Source organism: Gopherus flavomarginatus, chromosome 19 (genome assembly GCF_025201925.1).
Source record: "Gopherus flavomarginatus isolate rGopFla2 chromosome 19, rGopFla2.mat.asm, whole genome shotgun sequence".
Taxonomy (NCBI): domain Eukaryota; kingdom Metazoa; phylum Chordata; order Testudines; family Testudinidae; genus Gopherus; species Gopherus flavomarginatus.
In genome coordinates this window covers 25,386,884-25,406,583 of record NC_066635.1, presented here as the reverse complement: position 1 = coordinate 25,406,583, position 19,700 = coordinate 25,386,884, and the positions used below count along the sequence as shown (strand labels likewise).

Below are 19,700 nucleotides of genomic sequence, written 5' to 3'. Positions count from 1 at the left end.
GTACTAGATTGAGATCCCATGTCAGAGTAGGATCCTTAACCTGGGAATAAAGATTCCCCAGACCCTTAATAAACCTCAAGAACAGAAGGGGAGAAAAAATAAAAAAACTCTCTAGTGGGGAATGAAATGCTGGTATTGTGGCGAGATTAACAGAGATAATTGATAAAACCAAATTTTTAAATCTGCCAGATAATTCAAGTTGGCTGAGAACAAAGAAGATTCAAGCACAAGGTAGTGACGGTGTGTGATGCAGTAGGGACTGTCTGTGTGGGGAGTGGGAGAGCAGGGGAGGACTTTAGGGGATGGACAATGCCAGGGCCTGTAACCTGAGCTAGGTAAGGGAGGGGAAAGGTCAACACCTTTGCCCGGGATGGGGACAAAGGAAGGGAGCGGCAGGAGGGAAGCAGTTTGAGTTTGGGCTTGGGGCTGTGTGGGCGGAATTCAGGGTATCCTAGCTAGGATCCAAGCACCCTGAAAGCCCAGAAGGACTCGATGGAGGGGTCCTGACTGTGCCTGCAAGCTCTGCTGTAACCTGTGTTCCTGTTGTCCAATAAACCTTCTGTTTTACTGGCTGGCCGAGAGTCACTGTGGGTCCCAGGAAGAGGGGTGCAGGGCCGGACTCCCCCACACTCCGTGACACGGTGACACTAGTGGTTGAACATTTTCCACATCTGAAGGCAAGTAATATGAGTTGACTCCCTTCTACTGTTTAGTAATACTTGTTGTACTGCTGTTGAGCAGGTGGATTCTAATCCTGTGAGCAATCTAGGAGCCATGCTTGGAGACAGAGGACCTCTAGGTTGGGGTGAAGCAAGACTCACATCCTGGGAGAAGAAGAAGAAGAATGGTCAGAAGCTTGAGCACCAGCTGGACACAGAGGTGAAGCAGGTAAGGCGAACAACTTTGCCTTGGCCAGGTCAGTATTACGTGGATAACCTTGGCCATGTCCTTGCCTGATCTTGTTCATCACTCTTAGAATTAATGGTGTTGGAAGGAATGCACAGAACAGGCCCTTTGTCCAAGGAAGCAGAAAGGCATCTTCCACAGAGAGGTGACCAAGGTCTCGTCTTGTGCAGAATTAGGGGCACTTCCTGTTGTTGAATGTAGTGAATAGTTTCCGTGGAAGTCCCACATCTGGAATATCCCATGAAGGATTTGAGAGTCCAACTCCCATTTATATAGTGTGGTGAGAAGCGCCTCCTGAGCACAAAGTCACTGGACTACAGGAAGGTAAATGGCTGAGATCTAAATCTGATGGCCTACACATGAGTACCATAACTTTATAGCTTCAGCACACAGGGAAGCAGTCTTGTTCCTCTCTGTTTGATGATACAGAACATGGAAGCCGCACTGTCCATAATGATTCTGACTGATTTGCTCTTGATGAGGGCTAGGAACTGAAAGCAGTCATTTCTGACTGCCCTGAGTTATAACAAGTTGATATGGAGGCTGGTTTCCTGAGATGGCTGTACTGCTGAGTTGTGAGTGTGCTGAGGAGTGCTCCTAACCCTAACAGTAATGTGCCCATTGTCGTAGTTAGACCTGGGCAGAAGAAAGGGACGCCCATGCAGACATTAAATTGAACTTTCCACCAATACAAGGAGTTTCCAGTCAGTTGGGAAGTTTTCCCTATGATTTAATCTAAATATGCTATGCTGTAGTTTGAATCCATTGCCTCTTCTCCTGCCCTGTGTAGCTTGAGAGAACAATTTTCCTCCATCCTTTTTAATGGCAGCCTTTCAAGCATTTGAAGACTGCTATCATGTCTCCCCCGTCCCCTTTTTTCCAAACTAAACATGTGTCTTGTATTCAATCCCTTTGATCATCTTTATTGCTTGACTCAGGATGTAGAGAAACTGGAAAGGATCCATTCTATAAAGTGATGACCAAATTGGACACAGTACTCCAGCTGAGGCCTAACCAGCATTGAGTAGAGCGATACTATCACCTCCAATGACTTGCATTTGCTTTTTTGTAACAGCATCACATTGTTGACTCATGTTGAGCTTGGGATCCACCACAACTCCCAGATCCTTCTTAGTAGTGCTGCTGCTGCCACCAAGCCAGTTATCCCCCATTCTGTATTTGGTTTTTCCTTCCCTAAATGTAGCACCTTACATTCGTCTTTGTTGAATTTCATTTTGTTATCTGTAGCCCAGTTCTCTAAATTTTATCAAGATCCCTTTGATTTTTAGTTCTATCCTCTAAAGTGTTTACAATCCTCCCACTCCCAAGCTTGTTGTCATCTGTAAATCTGATCAGTAGCATACTCATTCCTGCATCCAGATCATTAATAAAGACGTTAAACAACACGGGACCCAGAACAGATCCCCATGGAACCCCACTTGAGACATCCTTCTAATCTGACATCATTAACAGTTATTCTTTGTGGTTGTTTAACCCCTTATGTATCCACTTAATGGTAGTTCCACTAAAAAAAAAAAAACGGTTATTCACCTTCTCATAACTGTTTTTCTTTGAGATGTATTGTTCATTCCAATCAGGTGTTTATGTGCTACGTGCACGACAGCTGGGAGATTTTTTGACCAGGGGAGGAGTGGAGCCTTGGTGCTGGGGATCGATGCCAGCTTGGGGACTGGAGCAGCTTCCTTACAGAGACCTCACTGTCGGTGGTTGATGCAGTGGGGATGGCCTTATGGCAGATATTATCCCCGGTTTGCCTATAGAATGTACTGGGCCTGAGATCAGTGCTGGCAACCTCTCCCCCCTAAGACGCGAGGGTGGTGCCCTGAGTGCCAACAGGTCCACTGCTGAATCGAATGTTTCCAGCATGGAGAGGAGTTGTATGTCCTTGCAGTGGCGGCCCGGTGAGTGGCGCAGGTCCGGACTCGACTGCACCCCTCCTGGGGCAGGAGTCAACGGGAGCTGACTGAGTGCCTGATGGGGGTTTGCTGGTTAAATGATCCTTAGACCTAGCTGGGGAGCACCCTCTATCTACCTTTTTCTTCTGATGGGACATTAGGGAGTGAGAGCGGTGCCTCACCAATGCCTCCCCGTGGGCGGAGCCGAGGGTCTCTGCACCCTTCCTCGGCACCAGTTCTCTTGGTGACAGTGCCAGCATACTGCATACCGAGGATGTGGCGCTCGAGGCTGGGTCAATCGCAGCGTGCTCAGACTGGAGCCGAAGAGCTGCCTCCATAAGTAGGACTCGGAGGTGCTGCTCTCTGTCCTTAAGGGTCCTGAGGAGAAAACCCTTACAGATTTTGCAGCAATCTCTGAGATGCCCCATGCCTAGACATTTCAGACGTGACAAGTGCGGATCACTTCTTGGCATAAACCTACCACAATCAGATCACAGTTTAAAGCCCAGGTACTCAGGCATACCACGGTGCCAGGGAAAAACGTCAGGGGGAAAGACCCCCAAAGGAAACTTGTAAGAAAACCTACACTAACTATAAAACTACTATGCTGCTAAATCTAACTATGTACACGAGGACAGAGATACTGCAAAGCACGCACTTGTTGAGGCAAGAGCAGTAGGGAGTTCCAAATAGCCGTCACAAGAAGGAACCAAGTGGGGGTCCGGTCAGCGGGGCCCTCTATTGGGCACCATGAAGGTGTGACTCCAGCGGGCACCCAGGCCGACCCTCTGGATACTGATAGGGGAAAAATCTTCCAGCTGTCATGCACACAGCACGCACGCACCTGATTGGAATTGACATGAACAGGTACTCAAAGAAGAATCTGTATTTCTCCAGTTTACTTATGAAAACGTCATGTGGGACTGTGTCAAAAGCCTTGCTGAAGTCCACTTGTACTATGTCCATCCCATTCCTCCTACCCACCAAACCAATTACCTTGGCAAAGAATGAAATCAAACTTGCTTGGCAAGATTTGTTCTTAGCAAATCTATGCCGGTAGCTAGTGATCACCCCTTCATCCTCCATATATTTGCAAATTGAATGTTTTATATATTGCTCTAGTTAGCTTCCCAGGTACTGAGGTGAGGCTGACTGGTCTATAGTTCCCTGGCTCCTCCTTTTTCCCCTTTTTAAAGATGGGCACTACATTAGCTTTCTCCAGCCTTCCAGGACCTCTACTGTCATCCATGAGATAGTAAATACTATTGCTAGTGGCTCTGAGATTTCTTCAGCTAATTCCTTCAGCACCCTGGGATGAACAGCATCAGGCCTCGATGACCTGAATTCATTCAATTTAGTCAGAAGATCTCTGATGTGGGGTTTTGTTTCGTTTTTTTTTAAAACTTATCCTGATCTGGGTCCCCTCCCTTTTATTGTTTCTGATAACTCAGTCAGTCATCTGGTCATGTTATTTTGTTTGTGTGAAGACTGAAGCAAAGTAGGCACTGAGCAGCTCCGCCTTATCATCATCTTTGGTTACCAGTTCACCTTCTCCATTAAGCAGCAGACCCACACCATCCCTGATCGTTCTTTTTTGTCTAATATTTGTAGAAGCCCTTCTTGTTATCTCTAATATTTCTTTCCAGTTGCAACTCATTCCTTGCCTGGATTTTCCTGATTTTGTTCCTACCCGCTCATGCTATTCTCATGTCCACTTCCTTAGTGACATTCCCGTCCTTCCATTTCCTATATGTATCCAACTGGGTTTTTAGATATATAAAACTCTTTTCTCTGCATAGGAATTACTTGATGCTGAACTTTTAGTATTATATCTTTTAGGAACTGCCAATCCCCTTCAATTCCTTTTCTTCCTAACTGGTCTCTCTGTGGAGCCATGTCTACTATTTCTCAGAGTTGGTTGAAGTCTGCCTTTCTGAAGTCCGGTGTCCTTTTTGTTGTTCACATGTCCTCCTTTCCTTAGTATCTTGAATCCTGTCAGATTATGGTCACTTCCTCCCAAGTTCCCAACCACCTTCGCATTTGCAACTAATTCATCCCTGTTGGTCAAAACCAGATCCAAAATGGATAACCTCCTAGTTGTTTCCTCAACTTTCAGATATCCCCTACACATACTAAGAACTTACAGGACATATCCTATAAGTATGGCCTACATTCTTTCTTCCCAGTTTTACACATTTATGCATAATAAAACACATATTGTTTGCTTGCATCCAGTTTACCAAGTGATCCAGATTGTTTTGAATCAGTGACCTGCCCTCTTCTTTAATTACCACTCCCCCAATTTTTGTGTCATCTGCAAACTCAGTGATGATTTTATGTTTTCTTCCAAATAACTGATAAAGATATTAAATAGTATTGGGTCAAGATTCAATCCCTGCAAGACACCACTAGAAACAGACATTTCACTACAATTCCCTGTTGACGGTTACATTTTGAGACTTATCAGTTAACTGGTTTTTAAATTTATTTAATATGTGCTATGGTAATTTAATATCATTCTATTTTTTAATCAAAATGTCACACTGCACCAACTCAAAAGCTGTACAGAAGTCTAACACTATTACTTATATCAGTCAAACTTGTAATCTCAACAAGAAAAGATATCAAGGTAGTTTGACAAGATCTATTTTCCATTAATCCATGTTGATTGCATTAATTCATTATCTCTCTTTAGTTCATTACTAATCGAGTCCCGTGTCAATCACTCCATTATCTTGCCTGGGAGCGATGTCAGACCAACAGGACTATAATTACCCGGGTCACCCAGTTTATCCTTTTTAAAAATTGGAACAACATTCGCTATCTTCCAGTATTCTGGAACTTAACCAGACATACTGAAAATCAATATTATTGGTCCAGTGAACTTGTCGGCTACCTCTTTTAAAACTCTTGATGCAAGTTATCTGGACCACCTGATTTTAAAACATCTGAATGTAATAGCCTCTGTTTAACATCCTCCCAAAATACTAGTGGAATGGAAAGACTTATCACCATGTGATGAGACTGCATCAGTTGTTTCTTCCCCCAAATACAGAAAAGAAATATTTATTGAACATTTCTATCACTTCCATCTAGTAAAGGACCAAAATCATTGTCAGAATTTAAAAACACCTTCTTATTGTTCTTTATTATGCTGGCATGTGTTCCCGTTGTGTCCCTTGGCTTCCCTTATCAACAGTCTACAATTCTTAATTTCTGATTTATAGTCATTACTGTCAACTGCGTGCGCATGCACATGTGTGCGTGCATTTACAGCTACCCTCACTTCCCCTCTAATCCAGGTTCTATTTTTAACCAGCATAGCCTTCTTCCTTGATCATGGGATTGTGGTTTTGGGGCATCTAGTAAGGTGTTCTTAAATTATTCTCAATCATAATTCATATTTTCCTGATTAAATTCTTTCTCCTAGTTGATTTGGTCCCTAATTGTTTTCAGCTTTGTGAAATAGTCTAGATAATACTTAGTGAGGCCTCAATGCAGGGGACTGGACTAGGTGACCTACTGAGTTGCCTTTCAGTCCTACATTTCTATGATTCCATTACCACCTTTGGCTGTATTAGTTTTCCAATAGATATCAAGGAAATTAAAATCCCCCATTAACACTAGCTCATGTGTGTTAGCTAATCTTGTTACCTATTTGAAGAATATCAGAGGGGTAGCCGTGTTAGTCTGTATCCACAAAAACAACGAGGAGTCTGGTGGCACCTTAAAGACTAACAGATTTATTTGGGCATAAGCTTCTGTGGGTAAAATACCCACTTCTTCAGATGCATGGAGTGAAAATTACAGATGCCAGCATAAATATACTGGTACAAGAAGAGGAGAGAATGTGTCAGTAAATTTATGCCTGCATCTGTAATTTTCACTCCATGCATCTGAGGAAGTGGGTTTTTTACCCATGAAAGCTTATGCCCAAATAAATCTGTTAGTCCTTAAGGTGCTACTGGGCTCCTCGTTATTTGAAGAATGTCTCATCCACTTCCTCTTCTTGATTTGATGGTCTATAACAGACTTCCACCATAACATCACTACTATTCTTTTCTCTTTTTAGCCTTATTTTTGTTAGTTATACCCACTTATTCTGTTGTCTTAACTGAGGTTATGTCTACACTACCATGGTAAGTTGACCTACACTACGCAACTCCAGCTACCTGAATAATGTAGCTGGACCCGACATATCTTAGGTCAAGTTACCGCAAGGCCTACACCGCACGGCAGAAACTCTCCTGTCAACTTACCTTACTCTTCTTGTAGGGGGTAGAGTACAGGGGTTGACTGGAGAGCTGTTGATTTGGTAGGTCTTCACTAGAACCGCTAAATCTACCACAGGTGGATCAATCTCAGAGAGTCAATCCCAGTGTAGTATAGACCTAGCCTTAGAATCTAAGCTCTTTGGGACAACAAGTATCTTTTGCTTTTATGCACTTCCAAGCACAATGGGGACCCACTATGACTGGGACCTCTGGGTGCTACTGTAATACAAATACAGTAATAGGTACAGCAGAGACTGGGTATATTTAAAACCCATTGGCTTTATTCTGTATTTTGTCCCTCCTCATAAAGACAAAACTAGCAACAGCTACTTGAACACTCACGTGAGAAAATGAGGATGGTTCTTCACCGTTTCCTCCAGCTTCTCCAAAAATGTCATGTCTGTGGCATCCCCAGGTCTCAGACACTCCTCATCCTGTACAGCAGGGAATCAACACACATAGCAATACAACAAAATGCACATTTTCAACATTTCCTTCTATACGTGTCAGCATGCAAGCCAGATCCACCCCCATCTCACTAAAATGGTGCCCTCCATTTGGTTTCTCTAGCAGTTTTCTGTCTTGTACTAGAGAGGCTGCCTAATTCACTCACATAACAAAGAACTGCTGTGCTGAAAAGGAGAATTTTTTTCTTCTTGGAGACTAGTTAGATTTTCAGATTCTTTCCAGCCAGCAGATGAAGACAAGTAAACTTTGACTTTTGGTGAGAGGTCGTCTCCCTGCATACAAAGAACTTGCCTACTCCCACAGTTCAGTTGAGTTTTCAAGAGCAGCACAATTAAAATATGACCATAAAATAAAATCAGATCGAGCCCTATAACTCTAATCTATGTACAGAATTGATTCTAAAAAAGAAAGGAATTTAGACTGGGTTAGGAAGTCTCAAAGAAAGAAACTGATTAGGTTTGCCCTCCAATTTTCTGTGCTAATTAAGCAAGAATATATGACATTATTATTTAGAGTTAGTATTACAGCAGTGCCTGTAACTGTAATAAGTGCCCCATTTTGCTGAGTGTTGTAAAAATACACAAAAAGACTTGCTTCCTGCTTCAATTGCTGACAACCTAAGAATACAAATGACCTCCAAAGGGAGAAGAGGAAAACAGTTAAATATATACAGTTTCTATACACATTTACTTTTTTTTGGTTTTTATAAATAGATAATGCAAGATCTACTCATCCTCAACTGCCACTAACCTACCTATCACTAGCTCGCTGGTTGCTTTGCATTCAGAACAGCAATACAGGAGGGGGTTTAGCATCCAACAACAGCCTGCAAGATGCTCCTACTGAGCCCTGCTTAACTGACATGAATACATTACTTATAGTGTTTAGAGAATATATCTGCAGCAAAGCCCTGATAGTTGCTTCACAAGTTTGCAGTGCAGGATGATGCCACTGAACTAGTAGAGCACCCTAAGGCAGCTCAGAAGTGCTCTAGGATTGAAAATACTGGGTACAAGGATGCTACCTGAAGCAAGCCTGTTGTCTTGTTTGTTTCCTTTTTGGGGATGGAAAATACAGACCCAGTGAACACACATTTGCCCTGGGGTCTTCTAAAAAAAAATGGAGGGTCTTGTTCATTTTAGAATTAAGAAGTTCACTGCCCTCAAAGAAAAGATCTGCAATTGTTATTTGTTCCTCCCTGGGGATTCCCTAGGACTACAGCCAGGGAGACGACCTCATTGTCACCAATGTAGCCACAGTACACACTGTGCTGTTAGACACATCCAGTGAAGCCTATCGGGAAGTGTGGGCTATCAAATGCCCCTCAGTCATGATGGCTCTCAGCTCCTCTCAATGGTCCTGTGGTAGCTTGTCCAGAAACTAAGACAGCTTATTCCAGCTCCAGTGGAGAGGAGAGTGTGATAATTAGCCACACACACACACACCCACACACCTGGTGCCTGACTAATGAGTAAACCTTGCACAAGATAAGGTCTAGTTTCTTTGTGTCCGTCTCTAGGAGGTATTTGTTATTTTTTTACCTTTCCTTGACAGCAGCTACTACAGGCAAATGTGGTACTGAGAGGGAATAAAAGTATTCAAATCCCTAGTAAGGGACACGGCACCTTCTTTCTGCTAGCTTGGATGTGACCAGTATCAAGGCTGGTGTATGCCATACGTCATCTGTGGGCTCCAATGATCTTTCATTAAATGGCATGGGGAGCCTGTTGGGCAAGGAAGGGTGCAAGATATCCAGGAGCTCGTGGGATTACTGCTGCATTACTTCTAGTGGTATATCCACTATCTCTGCATGTGTTTAATGAGCTCTTGGAATAATTTAAGACCATCCACTGAACAAGACTTAGAGCGGCTTACTGCCTCATCGGGGAAGGATGAGATCACAGCAGGAACAAGTTGTTCTTCCCCTTGTGGTGGTTGTTCCTCATCATTTTCCTCCTCCTCATTTCTTTCCAGGATCTGGGTCTTCACTAATTGGCCTGGCTGGGACAGTCCATATTGTGTCTTTGAAGGGGAGAGGGATCTAACCCTGCAAGGGGCAGATGATGCAGGCTTACACAAATACGGCTATACACCCCAGTGAGTCCAGTAAAGACAGTGTTGATAGGGATATAAGAACTGAGGTGGGAGACACACAGGAGGGTACCAAGATAAATGTTTCTTATGAGTCCAGGTCTTCTCCTACTTTCCTTTGTAGAATTCTCCCTCAAGTGCCTTCCTGGTTCCCAGTATGGTACCCCAGGGGGAAGGCAAGTGGGTGGGAGATGTGTCTAGATGGGGATGAGGAGAAAGAGTACACTTCCTCCAAGCAAGGGACCATTCTATCCAGAGTGCCCTGCATATAAAGGGAGAAGTTGGTACTGGAGATACCTCCCTGACTTGCTGTACCAACAGCGCAGTAGTTGGTGGCTTAGATATCACCATCCTCAGCCTCTCTAGGAGACACAGCTGTAATATCGAGCCCAAAGTCACTTGGTACTCTGTATGCTTTGGGTACCAAGACAGCAAGTATTGCTGGGTACTGAAGAACATGGTTCTGGGTACTGAGAGAAAGAACAGTCTGCAGATATGGTGGGTACAACTGGGGCTCTCCTAGTAATCTGTACTGGGGCACTTTATGGGACCTTTTCAGACTTTTGGCCCTTAGGAGGTTGAGCCTGAGATGAGTCAGAAGTCTGATGATGCTTGTGTCTTGACTTGCCAGGCATCTGAGAAGGAGACGTTGACTCATCCCTTCTCCCATCATTCCTGCTCATCGGAAGACTGATGCCAGAATGAAGATGGATAACTGGGGTCTCTTAATAGATATGACCCAAGAGCTCAGGGGTGGAATCTCAGCTCACCAGGCCACTAATGGAGAGGAACTGATCAGAGGACCATAGACTGTTTTTTAGCTATGTCTCAGTGTCTGAGAAGGCGTTTTGAACTCTTGAGGAGGAACAACTTCCGGTGGGCTTCTCTAGCATTCTGATTGTGCTTAGAGAAAGACCAATATAGGGAATATTTCTTGGGGATATGTCCCTCTCTTAGGCAGAGCAGGCACTGGGAATACCAGTTGTTATGCAGCATTGAAACTTTATGAGAGGCAGGTTTTGAACCCTGATGATTTAGCTTCTGCCATATTGCTAGCACCTTTTTTTTTTGGGGGGGGGGTGTGAGGGAGGGTAGGGGAGATGGTATATGCCTACCTACATTGCAACTTTTCTAAGAAAAATTATATATAAAATATTAGCCAACAGGCAATAACTATATGAACTAACAAACAACTAAAGTTGCTAACACCAGCACAGTGCACAGGGAAGTGGACACTGCAGAGGTTCTGTCTCATTGCCACAAGCAGTAAAAATGAACTGAGGAACAGTTGAGCCTGCTCTTCCCTTTATGCCTTTGGACTAGGGGGACAATCCAGGACATCTAGGGTGCAGGTACTGCCCAAGTGAATACTACTGCCCTAAAGAATCTAATCTTCCATTTATGGGACACATGCACCAAGAGTGGAACCCATGTGGACAATCACTCGAACCTGCAGCAGGAGCTCAGCAATGTTGTAGCCTGGGTTTCCTTGGCTCCCCTCTCCCATCCCAGTCACTTTGGTGAGAGAATTCCTCTCCCATCTTCACAGAAGGAAGAACAGCTAGGTTTGGGGAGTAGAGCCAGGCAAATCCATTTTGCCACTTAGTTAAGCTGCCACAGTGGCTGCTCTCTCTCACTGCTGCTGGGAGCAGGAGATCAAAGGTCAGGTGACTACTTTGGTGGTGGCTCATTCTGCTTCTTCTGAACTGCATAGACTCATAAACTTTAAGGTCAGAAGGGACCATTATGATTATCTATTCTGACCTCCTGCACAGTGCAGGCCACAGAATCTCACCCACTCTCTCCTGTAACAAACCCCTAAGCTATGTCTGAGTTATTGGAGGTCTTCAAATCACGATTTGAGGACCTCAAGGTGCAGAGAATTTCCCAGCAAGTGACCTGTGCCCCACGCTGCAGAGGAAGGCGAAAAGAAGTCCAGGGCCTCTGCCAATCTTCCCTGGAGGAAAATTCCTTCCTGACCCCAAATATGGCCATCAGTTAAACGCTGAGCATGTCGGCAAGACTCACCAGCCAGCACCCAGGAAAGAACTCTCTGTAGTAACTCAGATCCAACCCCATCTAACATCCCATCTACACACTGCTATGGCTGTATTATTTTTACAACCTGAGAGGCAGGATAGAGAAATTAAAATTAGGGCTGTCAAGTGATTAAAAAATGAATCACGTTAAAAAATAAATTGCAATTAATCGCACGGTTAAACAATAATAGAATACCATTTATTTAAATATTTTTGGATGTTCTCTACATTTTCAAATATATTGATTTCAATTACAACACAGAAAACAAAGTGTACAGTGCTCACTTTATTTTTTATTACAAATATTTGTACTGTAAGAAAGAACCAAAAGAAATAGTATTTTTCAATTCACTTAAGTACTGTAGTGGAATCTCTTTATTCATAGATTCATAGATTTTAGGACTGGAAGGGACCTCGAGGTCCCTTATAATTAAAGTTGGACTTACAAATGTAGAATTACGTACAAAAAAAACCTGTACTTAAAAACAAAACAATGTAAAATTTTAGAGCCTGCAAGTCCACTCAGTCCTACTTCTTGTTCAGTCAATTGCTCGGATAAAGAAGTTTGTTTACATTTGCAGGAGATAATGCTGCCCGCTTCTTGTTTACAATGTCACCTGAAAGTGAGAACAGGTGTTTGTATGGCACTATTCATATGTTCCTTCATGCTTCAATCACCATTCCAGAGTACATTCGTCCATGCTGATGACGGGTTCTGCTCAAGAACGATCCAATGCAGAGAGAACCAACGCATGTTCATTTTCATCATCTGAGTCAGATGCCACCAGCAGAAGGTTGATTTTCTGTTTTGGTGGTTAGGGTTCTGTAGTTTCTGCATCAGAGTATTACTCTTTTAAGACTTCTGAAAGCATGCTTCACACCTCGTCCCTCTCAGATTTTGGATGGCACTTCAGATTCTGACACCTTGGGTCGAGTGCTTTAGCTATTTTTTAGAAATCTCACATCACTCCAATTCTCCCTCAAGGAGTTCAGTCCCAAATTTAATTAATGCATAATTTTTTTAATGAGCATCATCAGCATGAAAGCATGTCCTCTGGAATGGTGGCCAAAGCATGAAGAGGCATACAAACGTTTAGCATATCTGGCATGTAAATAACCTGCAACGCTGACTACAAAAGTGCCATGCAAATGCGTGTTCTTGCTTTCAGGTGACATTGTAAATAAGATGCAGGCAGCAGTATCACCTGTAAATGCAAACAAACTTGTTTGTCTTAGCGACTGGCTGAACAAGAAGTAGGACTGAGTGGTCTTGTAGGCTCTAAAGTTTTACATTGTTTTATTTTTGAGTACAGTATATAAAAAAATTCTCTACATTTGTAAGTTACACTTTCATGATAAAGAGACTGCACTACAGTACTTGCATGAGGTGAATTGAAAAATACTATTTATTTTATCATTTTTACGGTGCAAATATTTGTAATAAAAAAATATAAAGTGAGCACTGTACACTTTGTACTGTGTTGCAATAGAAATCAATACCTTTGAAAATGTAGAAAAACATCCAAAAAAAGAGTGCTCTTGACTATAGGCGCTGTGCTCAGAATCCCCTTCCCCCGCAACAAACAGACTCTTTGCAGGACACTCTTAGACAGCCAGTTTAAAGGTGTGGGGGGGTTGGGGTGGGCGGAGCGTTGGTGCATTCAGACATTTGTTTTCTGTTGATATTTTCTTCTTGGAAGATTCTTGCTTCTTCTATACTCTCAGATGTGGTTAATCAGAAATTTATTTGTGCATATGCATTGTATGGCATTACAGCTATACAGGTTTCAGTATTATCCCAATCAAAATATAAGTTACAACATTTTTGCTTCAAAAGCAACTGCTATCTTATTCAGTGTAAAGCTCTTAAACAGTATTGTGTGGTTAGAAATGCCAACAAATGCAAAAACATGCATGTAAGACCATTATCCTCTGGGTCTACCACACATGGTTCATACTTAACACTGGGCTCTACTCACTTCTATACCTCCCTCTGCAATCCTCACACTCCCCACTCCCACAAACAACCTGTACACCAGCCTCCACTTCCTTTTCACCTAAGACTAGTCACTTCCCATTATGCTCCTAAATATCCTCAATTAAAAATATATATATATATATAAATAAACACAGGTTTGTCAACTCACCAAAATAGAAATTATGCCTTTGAATTTCTCTTCCACCAGATCACAAATGATTTTGTTATTGAAATACTGGACAGCTTCCCACTGCCATTCACAAAGAGACACACACAATTAAAGACTGATTAAAGATCTTGATTCTGCACTGGAAGGAAACAGTCTGAGTGATCAGTGTATATCAGAGGATAGAAAATATTTAAAACAGTCTTCCTGAGGCCTGCATGTCAAGTATGAAAGATATATTTCTCCCATAAATACACATTTATTTTTCTGATCCCTGGGTTTTTTGTTTGTTTGTTTTGCCAGAGAGAGGGTGAACATCTTTCTCCCATCACAGTCAAAAGGAAAGGGGAAACCTATGCAACCAAGCTCTTTATTCTGAAATATGGCTGGAGTGGACAGTGTCCCTCTCTAGAAGAAGTCTAAGTCAAATACACTAGGCAGTTGCAACTAGAAATATAAAAGCTTATATTACGGAACTAAACTAATACAGAGCTGGGATTGTTGCTCCTGCTATGCATACGCCACACAAAAAGACTGACTATTCCTGAAACCAAACCCCCTAAAATGAAAAATTTATCTTCGTTCCAGGTCATCACTGAGTCACATCATCACAGTTTCTCATCTTTCATTCAGATTTGTGAAAGGTAGTCTCCCTAACTCAAAGAGCAGCCAATCTCTGTGGTTGCTGCTCTGAAATAGGTCTCCAAATTCTGAACACAAGATTCAAGGGAAAGAACCTCTTCAGAAACTGGGAACCAGGCCATTCACAAAATATATTTAATTGGTGGTAGTAACAAAAAGGTGAGGGAGGAGCAAAGGAATTTCTAAACGGATTTCTTACAGCATCCTTATTCTCCTATCCATCTGGGTTCTTCTATAGTACCCATCAGTGAAGCATCTTGAGTGCCTTTCAGCCAGCACCAGGTACCTGCACTGAATCTCCAGACAGTAAGTAAGCAGAGAATCCACCACAGACGCTTCTGCTATTTCTTAATTATATGACTGCATGGATCCCAACAGTAGCACATAAAGGATTAAACAACTCAATTACCATTCTGCCCCTCTTACAAGTCTGGCTTGGATGTCTGAAAGGCAGGAGTTTGGGTTTTTCTGAAGCAAGGCAAGAAGAAAACATAGTAATTTTCCAAAAATAAATTGGTAGGATCTACATTTTCTGGCAGCAAAATGCATGCCAAAGGGCCACAATGTTATGTCGCATTCTTGACAGGACAAGAATTTATGGACTAATTCTGATGTTTGATAGCCTCAAAGTTACAAATATCATAGCTGTGAGCAAAACTGCAAGACTTTCAGTGCCAAACACACAGTTTCTAACCCAGCAAGCTAGAAGACAACTTTCCTTAGCTGAGAGCAGCATTAAGATTTTTATGCATTGTATAGACAAAGGACTACAGAACAAGATAATCACTAATGCTGGAACAGGACTAGTTCTAATCTGAATGGGTTTTGTTTGAATAAATGCTATCACCTGTGAGCAGGTGATTGCATGTGCAGAAACAGAGCCCAGTTTGAAGCCCCTTTTGTATGAACCAGTTCTGGTGGATCACACACAGACAAATACGGTAAAAATAAATATTTACTTCCAAATTCTTGGTTTACATACTGTGAGTTATTATCAGCTCCCTTTAATAAACTGGTCTCTCCCAATAGGAGATGCTACAGAGGAAACAATACAAAAGGAGGTCTTGGCTCTTACCGCTATGCCTTCTGACTCATACTCCTCTTGTTCTGATTTTAGTGTAAGTTCTATGAAGAGCTGCTGCAGTTTTTCATTACAATAATTAATACAAAACTGCTCAAAGCTGTAAACAATCAGAAAGAATTAGTCATTCCCACACTATTTCAGTAAAACAAAGTCTGCACCATTTTGGTCGGGCACCATGCATAATCTGGGTACAAATCAAGAGATCCAGAGACTCATATGAGCTCTACAGAGATGAGCCAATTAATAGCCAGATTTGCCCCAGAAGAGGGAGAGCACCATCAGAGGTACGCAAGGAGGAAGGTGGGTATAGCAGATATAAATAAAGGCCTATCTAAACTAAAAATCCAACAATGGATATCTGCCATAGTTAGGTTACAGGCTCCAATATAATTCCATAAAATAATTCTATATTGTGCTCTCTCATTCACACTACAACAAAAATGAGTTAGACGGAGGACACCCAGACCCATACCCATACCACATAACTGCATGCAGGTGTGATTACAGCTATCATGCAGATAGGCTCCAAGATGGGCAAAAATCAGTTTTGCATCCTTGAAACATTAAGATGATAAATAGTAGTGAATGCTGAGTTCTAGCAGGGTCCCAACTCGGCACAGAGGTCCCTATGTAGAGATGTTAAGACTAGGCCTCTCGCTCAGAAGGTTTTGCCTACTACTAGCAGCTATTTTGTTGATTTCCTAAAGTTGACATCTAATCTCATGTTACATAAACCTCTCCTATTAAAAGAAGTGCCAGGCATGGGGAAGCCTATTATTCTAATATTGAGGGAAGGAAACAAAATAACAGGATTAAATCAAAGGAAACAAGGTTATTCAAAGTTCAAAAACAGTGAAGTGAAACAAACCTATTGTGCTGGAAAACCTCAAATCCATAAATGTCAAGCAGCCCTAGAACTGTTGCACTCCTCCAGCCTGGACATTCTGCCCCCTGTAACAAAGACACAGAATACTCCGTCTTTTTTGGTGTAGCTTTAATCATTAGGTTCAAAGCAGTCATGAACCTCCACTGCTATCTTCCCATAATATTCTACTGTCTGGTCCTCACTCCTCTCAGTGAGAGAGGAACGCAGTCAGAAAATCATTGTTCAGTATTGAACTGAACCCCTTCTTCGCTTCCTAGTTCAGCAGTTTGAACTCGCTCTTCCCACCCACTCAGTAGCACAGTCGTATAGTATGATCATGGGAGTGCCAGTGAGAGATAAATTTACCTTGTAGGCAAGAGACTTGTTAATCTTATTCACTAGCCAGGAAAAGGTGCGCCCATATACTGCCTTGGCTAGAGCATCCCGTGCATAGGCTGCCTGCTCCAGATTCAGAGGACTGACCAACTGTATGTGGAAGGAGAAGAGACAAATTCAAATAATCAGTCCACTGAGCGATGCAATCTTCATAACACAATACTAATAACTAGCTGTGCACACATCACAATCTCCCAGAGGTACTGAGTACTAGTCAGTCACAAGTAGGTTACATGAGACCAAGAAATATAGAGACAGTTTCCTCTCAGACCTGTGAGAAATCTGTAACCAGAAGGAGAACTGTTTAACCTGATTACAAAGCAGACCATATTAGTTAGCTTCAGTTCTGGATGTCTCCCAGTTCGCCAGCTCATGTTCTCACCTCTTCCCCTTTTGCTATGATCATCTTGTGGATCAGTGCTTCCCGGAGCACAGAGCCCTCAACCCCCAGAAGCTGCAAACCACCAAAAGAAAAACTCAATTAGAGAAAGCATTATTAATTTCACATCTGTTTTAGAGAGACATTAGAAACTTTATACCCCATAGCTAATCAAGTCCTGCTCTTCACTGATTAACACATCCTGTCCACTGCTGAGATTCACAGTGGTTCACTCCTCATTCGTGGCACATGCACTCAACAGTAAGATAGGGTGACTGGACATTACTGGTTTACTTGGACCATTCCAGCAGAGTGCACAGAAAAAAATCTGTTACCCATGTTTTGTAACTGTTCTTTGAGATGTGTGTTGCTCATGTCCATTCCATTCTAGGTGTGTACATACCCACGTGCACAGTCAAGAGACTTCTGCCTTAGCAGTATCCATACAGTCAGCTCTGGCGCCCTCTAGAGTGCCATGCTCATGCATCGGTATATCAGGTGTTATCAGCCCTATGCCCTCTCAGTTCCTTGAACAATCTTGCCCTGCAACTGGGACCGAAAACCTTGGCAGGCCAGGTAAACTGCCCTGAGCTCCTTGGCTTTTATGTGAAGGGAGAAATCAACCCCTGACAGCAGCCTTGAGTACTGAGATTCTCCCAGTGGGCTCCCCATCTGAGGTCCAAAGCATCGGTCACCAGAGTCAGCAACGCGGACGAGCCCGTAAAAGAAACTCCCTGCAAGACCAACACAGGGTCCAGCCACCATGCCAGAGATGCCCAAATGTGGTTCAGCACTTTGAATACCAAGTCTAGGTTGTGTCTGTTGGGGGATGTACTCTGATGCCAACCACGCCTGCAACAGCCGGAGATGGAGCTGGGCACATCAAACCACGTAGGTGCAGGCCGCCATATGACCTAACAGCCATAGACAGGTATGGGCGGTAGTAAGGGATGATCCCTTACACGGGATATTACAGCCGACATGGCTTGGAAGCGGGACTCCGGGAGGAATGCCCTTGCAGGGTGCAGAACTGCTTCAATGAGCTCTATCCATTACACTAGTACAAGGGTTGACTTTTGCATGTTGGCTAACAGGCCCAGGTCACGGTACGTGGCTCACACCAGATCAAGGCTGCTCTGCACTTGATCCTGTGATCTGCCCATGATGAACCAGTCATTGAGATAAGGGTATACCTGAACCCTCTGGCATCTCAGGTAAGTGGCTACTGGGGCCATGCACTTTGTAAAGACCTGCGAGGTCGAGGAGAAGCCAAAGAGGAGCGCCATAAATTGGAAATGGCATTGGCCTAAAGCATAGGAACCATCTGTGTCCCAGGAAGATCGAGACATGGAAATAATCATCTTTCAAATTGAGAGTGGCACACCAGTATCATGGAGGCCACAGAGTACAGGGTATCATGGAGGCCACGGACGCCATGTGAAACTTCAACTTTTCAAGGAATATGTTGAGCCACAGCAAGTCCAGAATGGGACGTAGGCTCCCTTTTGTCTTTGGTATCAGGAAACAATGGAATTAGCACCCCTTTCCCCTTCATTTCCTGAGGGACCTCCTCCACTGCCCCCAGTTGCAGTAGGTTGTTTAACTCCTGAACAAGGAGTTGATCGTGAGAAGGTTCCCTGAAGAGGGATAGGGAAGAGCGGGGGTGGGATGGAAGGGCAGCTGTAACCTGGAGAGCGTAGCCTGATAACACTATGTCCAACATCCAGTGGTCCAAGGTGACCTTCGACCAAGCCAAAAACGGAACGGGCAGAAGCAGTTTAGGAAAAGGGAAGGGCAGATCCGATGCGCTGACTGGTGTGTTGCTCCCGAGCACACCCTCAAAACAAGTGCTTTTGGCCCCTGCGGTGTTTCACTGGGCTAGGTTGACAGGAGAGCAGGAGGAAGAAGGTCAGCGGCAGGTAAACCCTGTATCTTTCCTTCCTGCAGGCCCCTGCCAAGTCAGTCACTGCCTTGGCAGCAGAGGAGGCTGGAACGGTGGCCTGGAAGCCTGAGGTGTATGCATCCCCAGTGAGCGGAGGGTAGCCTGAGTGTCCTTCAGGCCATGCAACCTCACGTCCATCTGGTCAGAGACTAATCCGACACCATCAAATGGGTGGTCCTCAATTGAGGCCTGCATCTGCTGGGACAGGCCAGCAGTCTGGAGCAAGGAACTGCACCTCATGACCACCACCAAGGCCATGACCCAAGCAGCTGAGTTGGTTGCATCCCAGGCCATCTAGAGGGAGCACCAGCCTGCCACAGTGTCTTCCCTCCACCAGAGACCCAAACTCTGAGGCTGCCTCTTGGGACATGGAGTCCTTGAATTTTGAGGAGGGAGTCCCACAAGTTAAAACTGTAACACCCCAAGAGGGCCTGGTGGTTTGTCACCTGAAACTAGAGGCTGGCTGTGGCATAAATTTTGCGACCAAACAAGTCCAGTTTCTTTGCCTCTTTATTCTTGAGTGTAGAACTGACCGTCCCCTGCTTATCCTTTTC

The 19,700-nt window shown here is 43.6% G+C and overlaps 1 protein-coding gene across 3 annotated transcripts in view; it reads right to left on the bottom strand.

Moving 5' to 3' along the window:
• The window catches only part of MYO1C (myosin IC), a 139,379-nt gene that overhangs the window by 35,029 nt on the left and 84,650 nt on the right, over positions 1–19,700 (bottom strand). For all 3 annotated transcript variants that reach the window (XM_050929287.1, XM_050929289.1, XM_050929288.1), the window contains exons 9-14: positions 17,208–17,279; positions 16,796–16,915; positions 16,433–16,515; positions 15,556–15,661; positions 13,842–13,922; positions 7,439–7,530 (exon numbers count right to left, since the gene is read on the bottom strand). In XM_050929287.1, the coding sequence (XP_050785244.1) occupies positions 7,439–7,530; positions 13,842–13,922; positions 15,556–15,661; positions 16,433–16,515; positions 16,796–16,915; positions 17,208–17,279 (554 nt within the window). The remainder of the gene's footprint in view (positions 1–7,438; positions 7,531–13,841; positions 13,923–15,555; positions 15,662–16,432; positions 16,516–16,795; positions 16,916–17,207; positions 17,280–19,700) is intronic.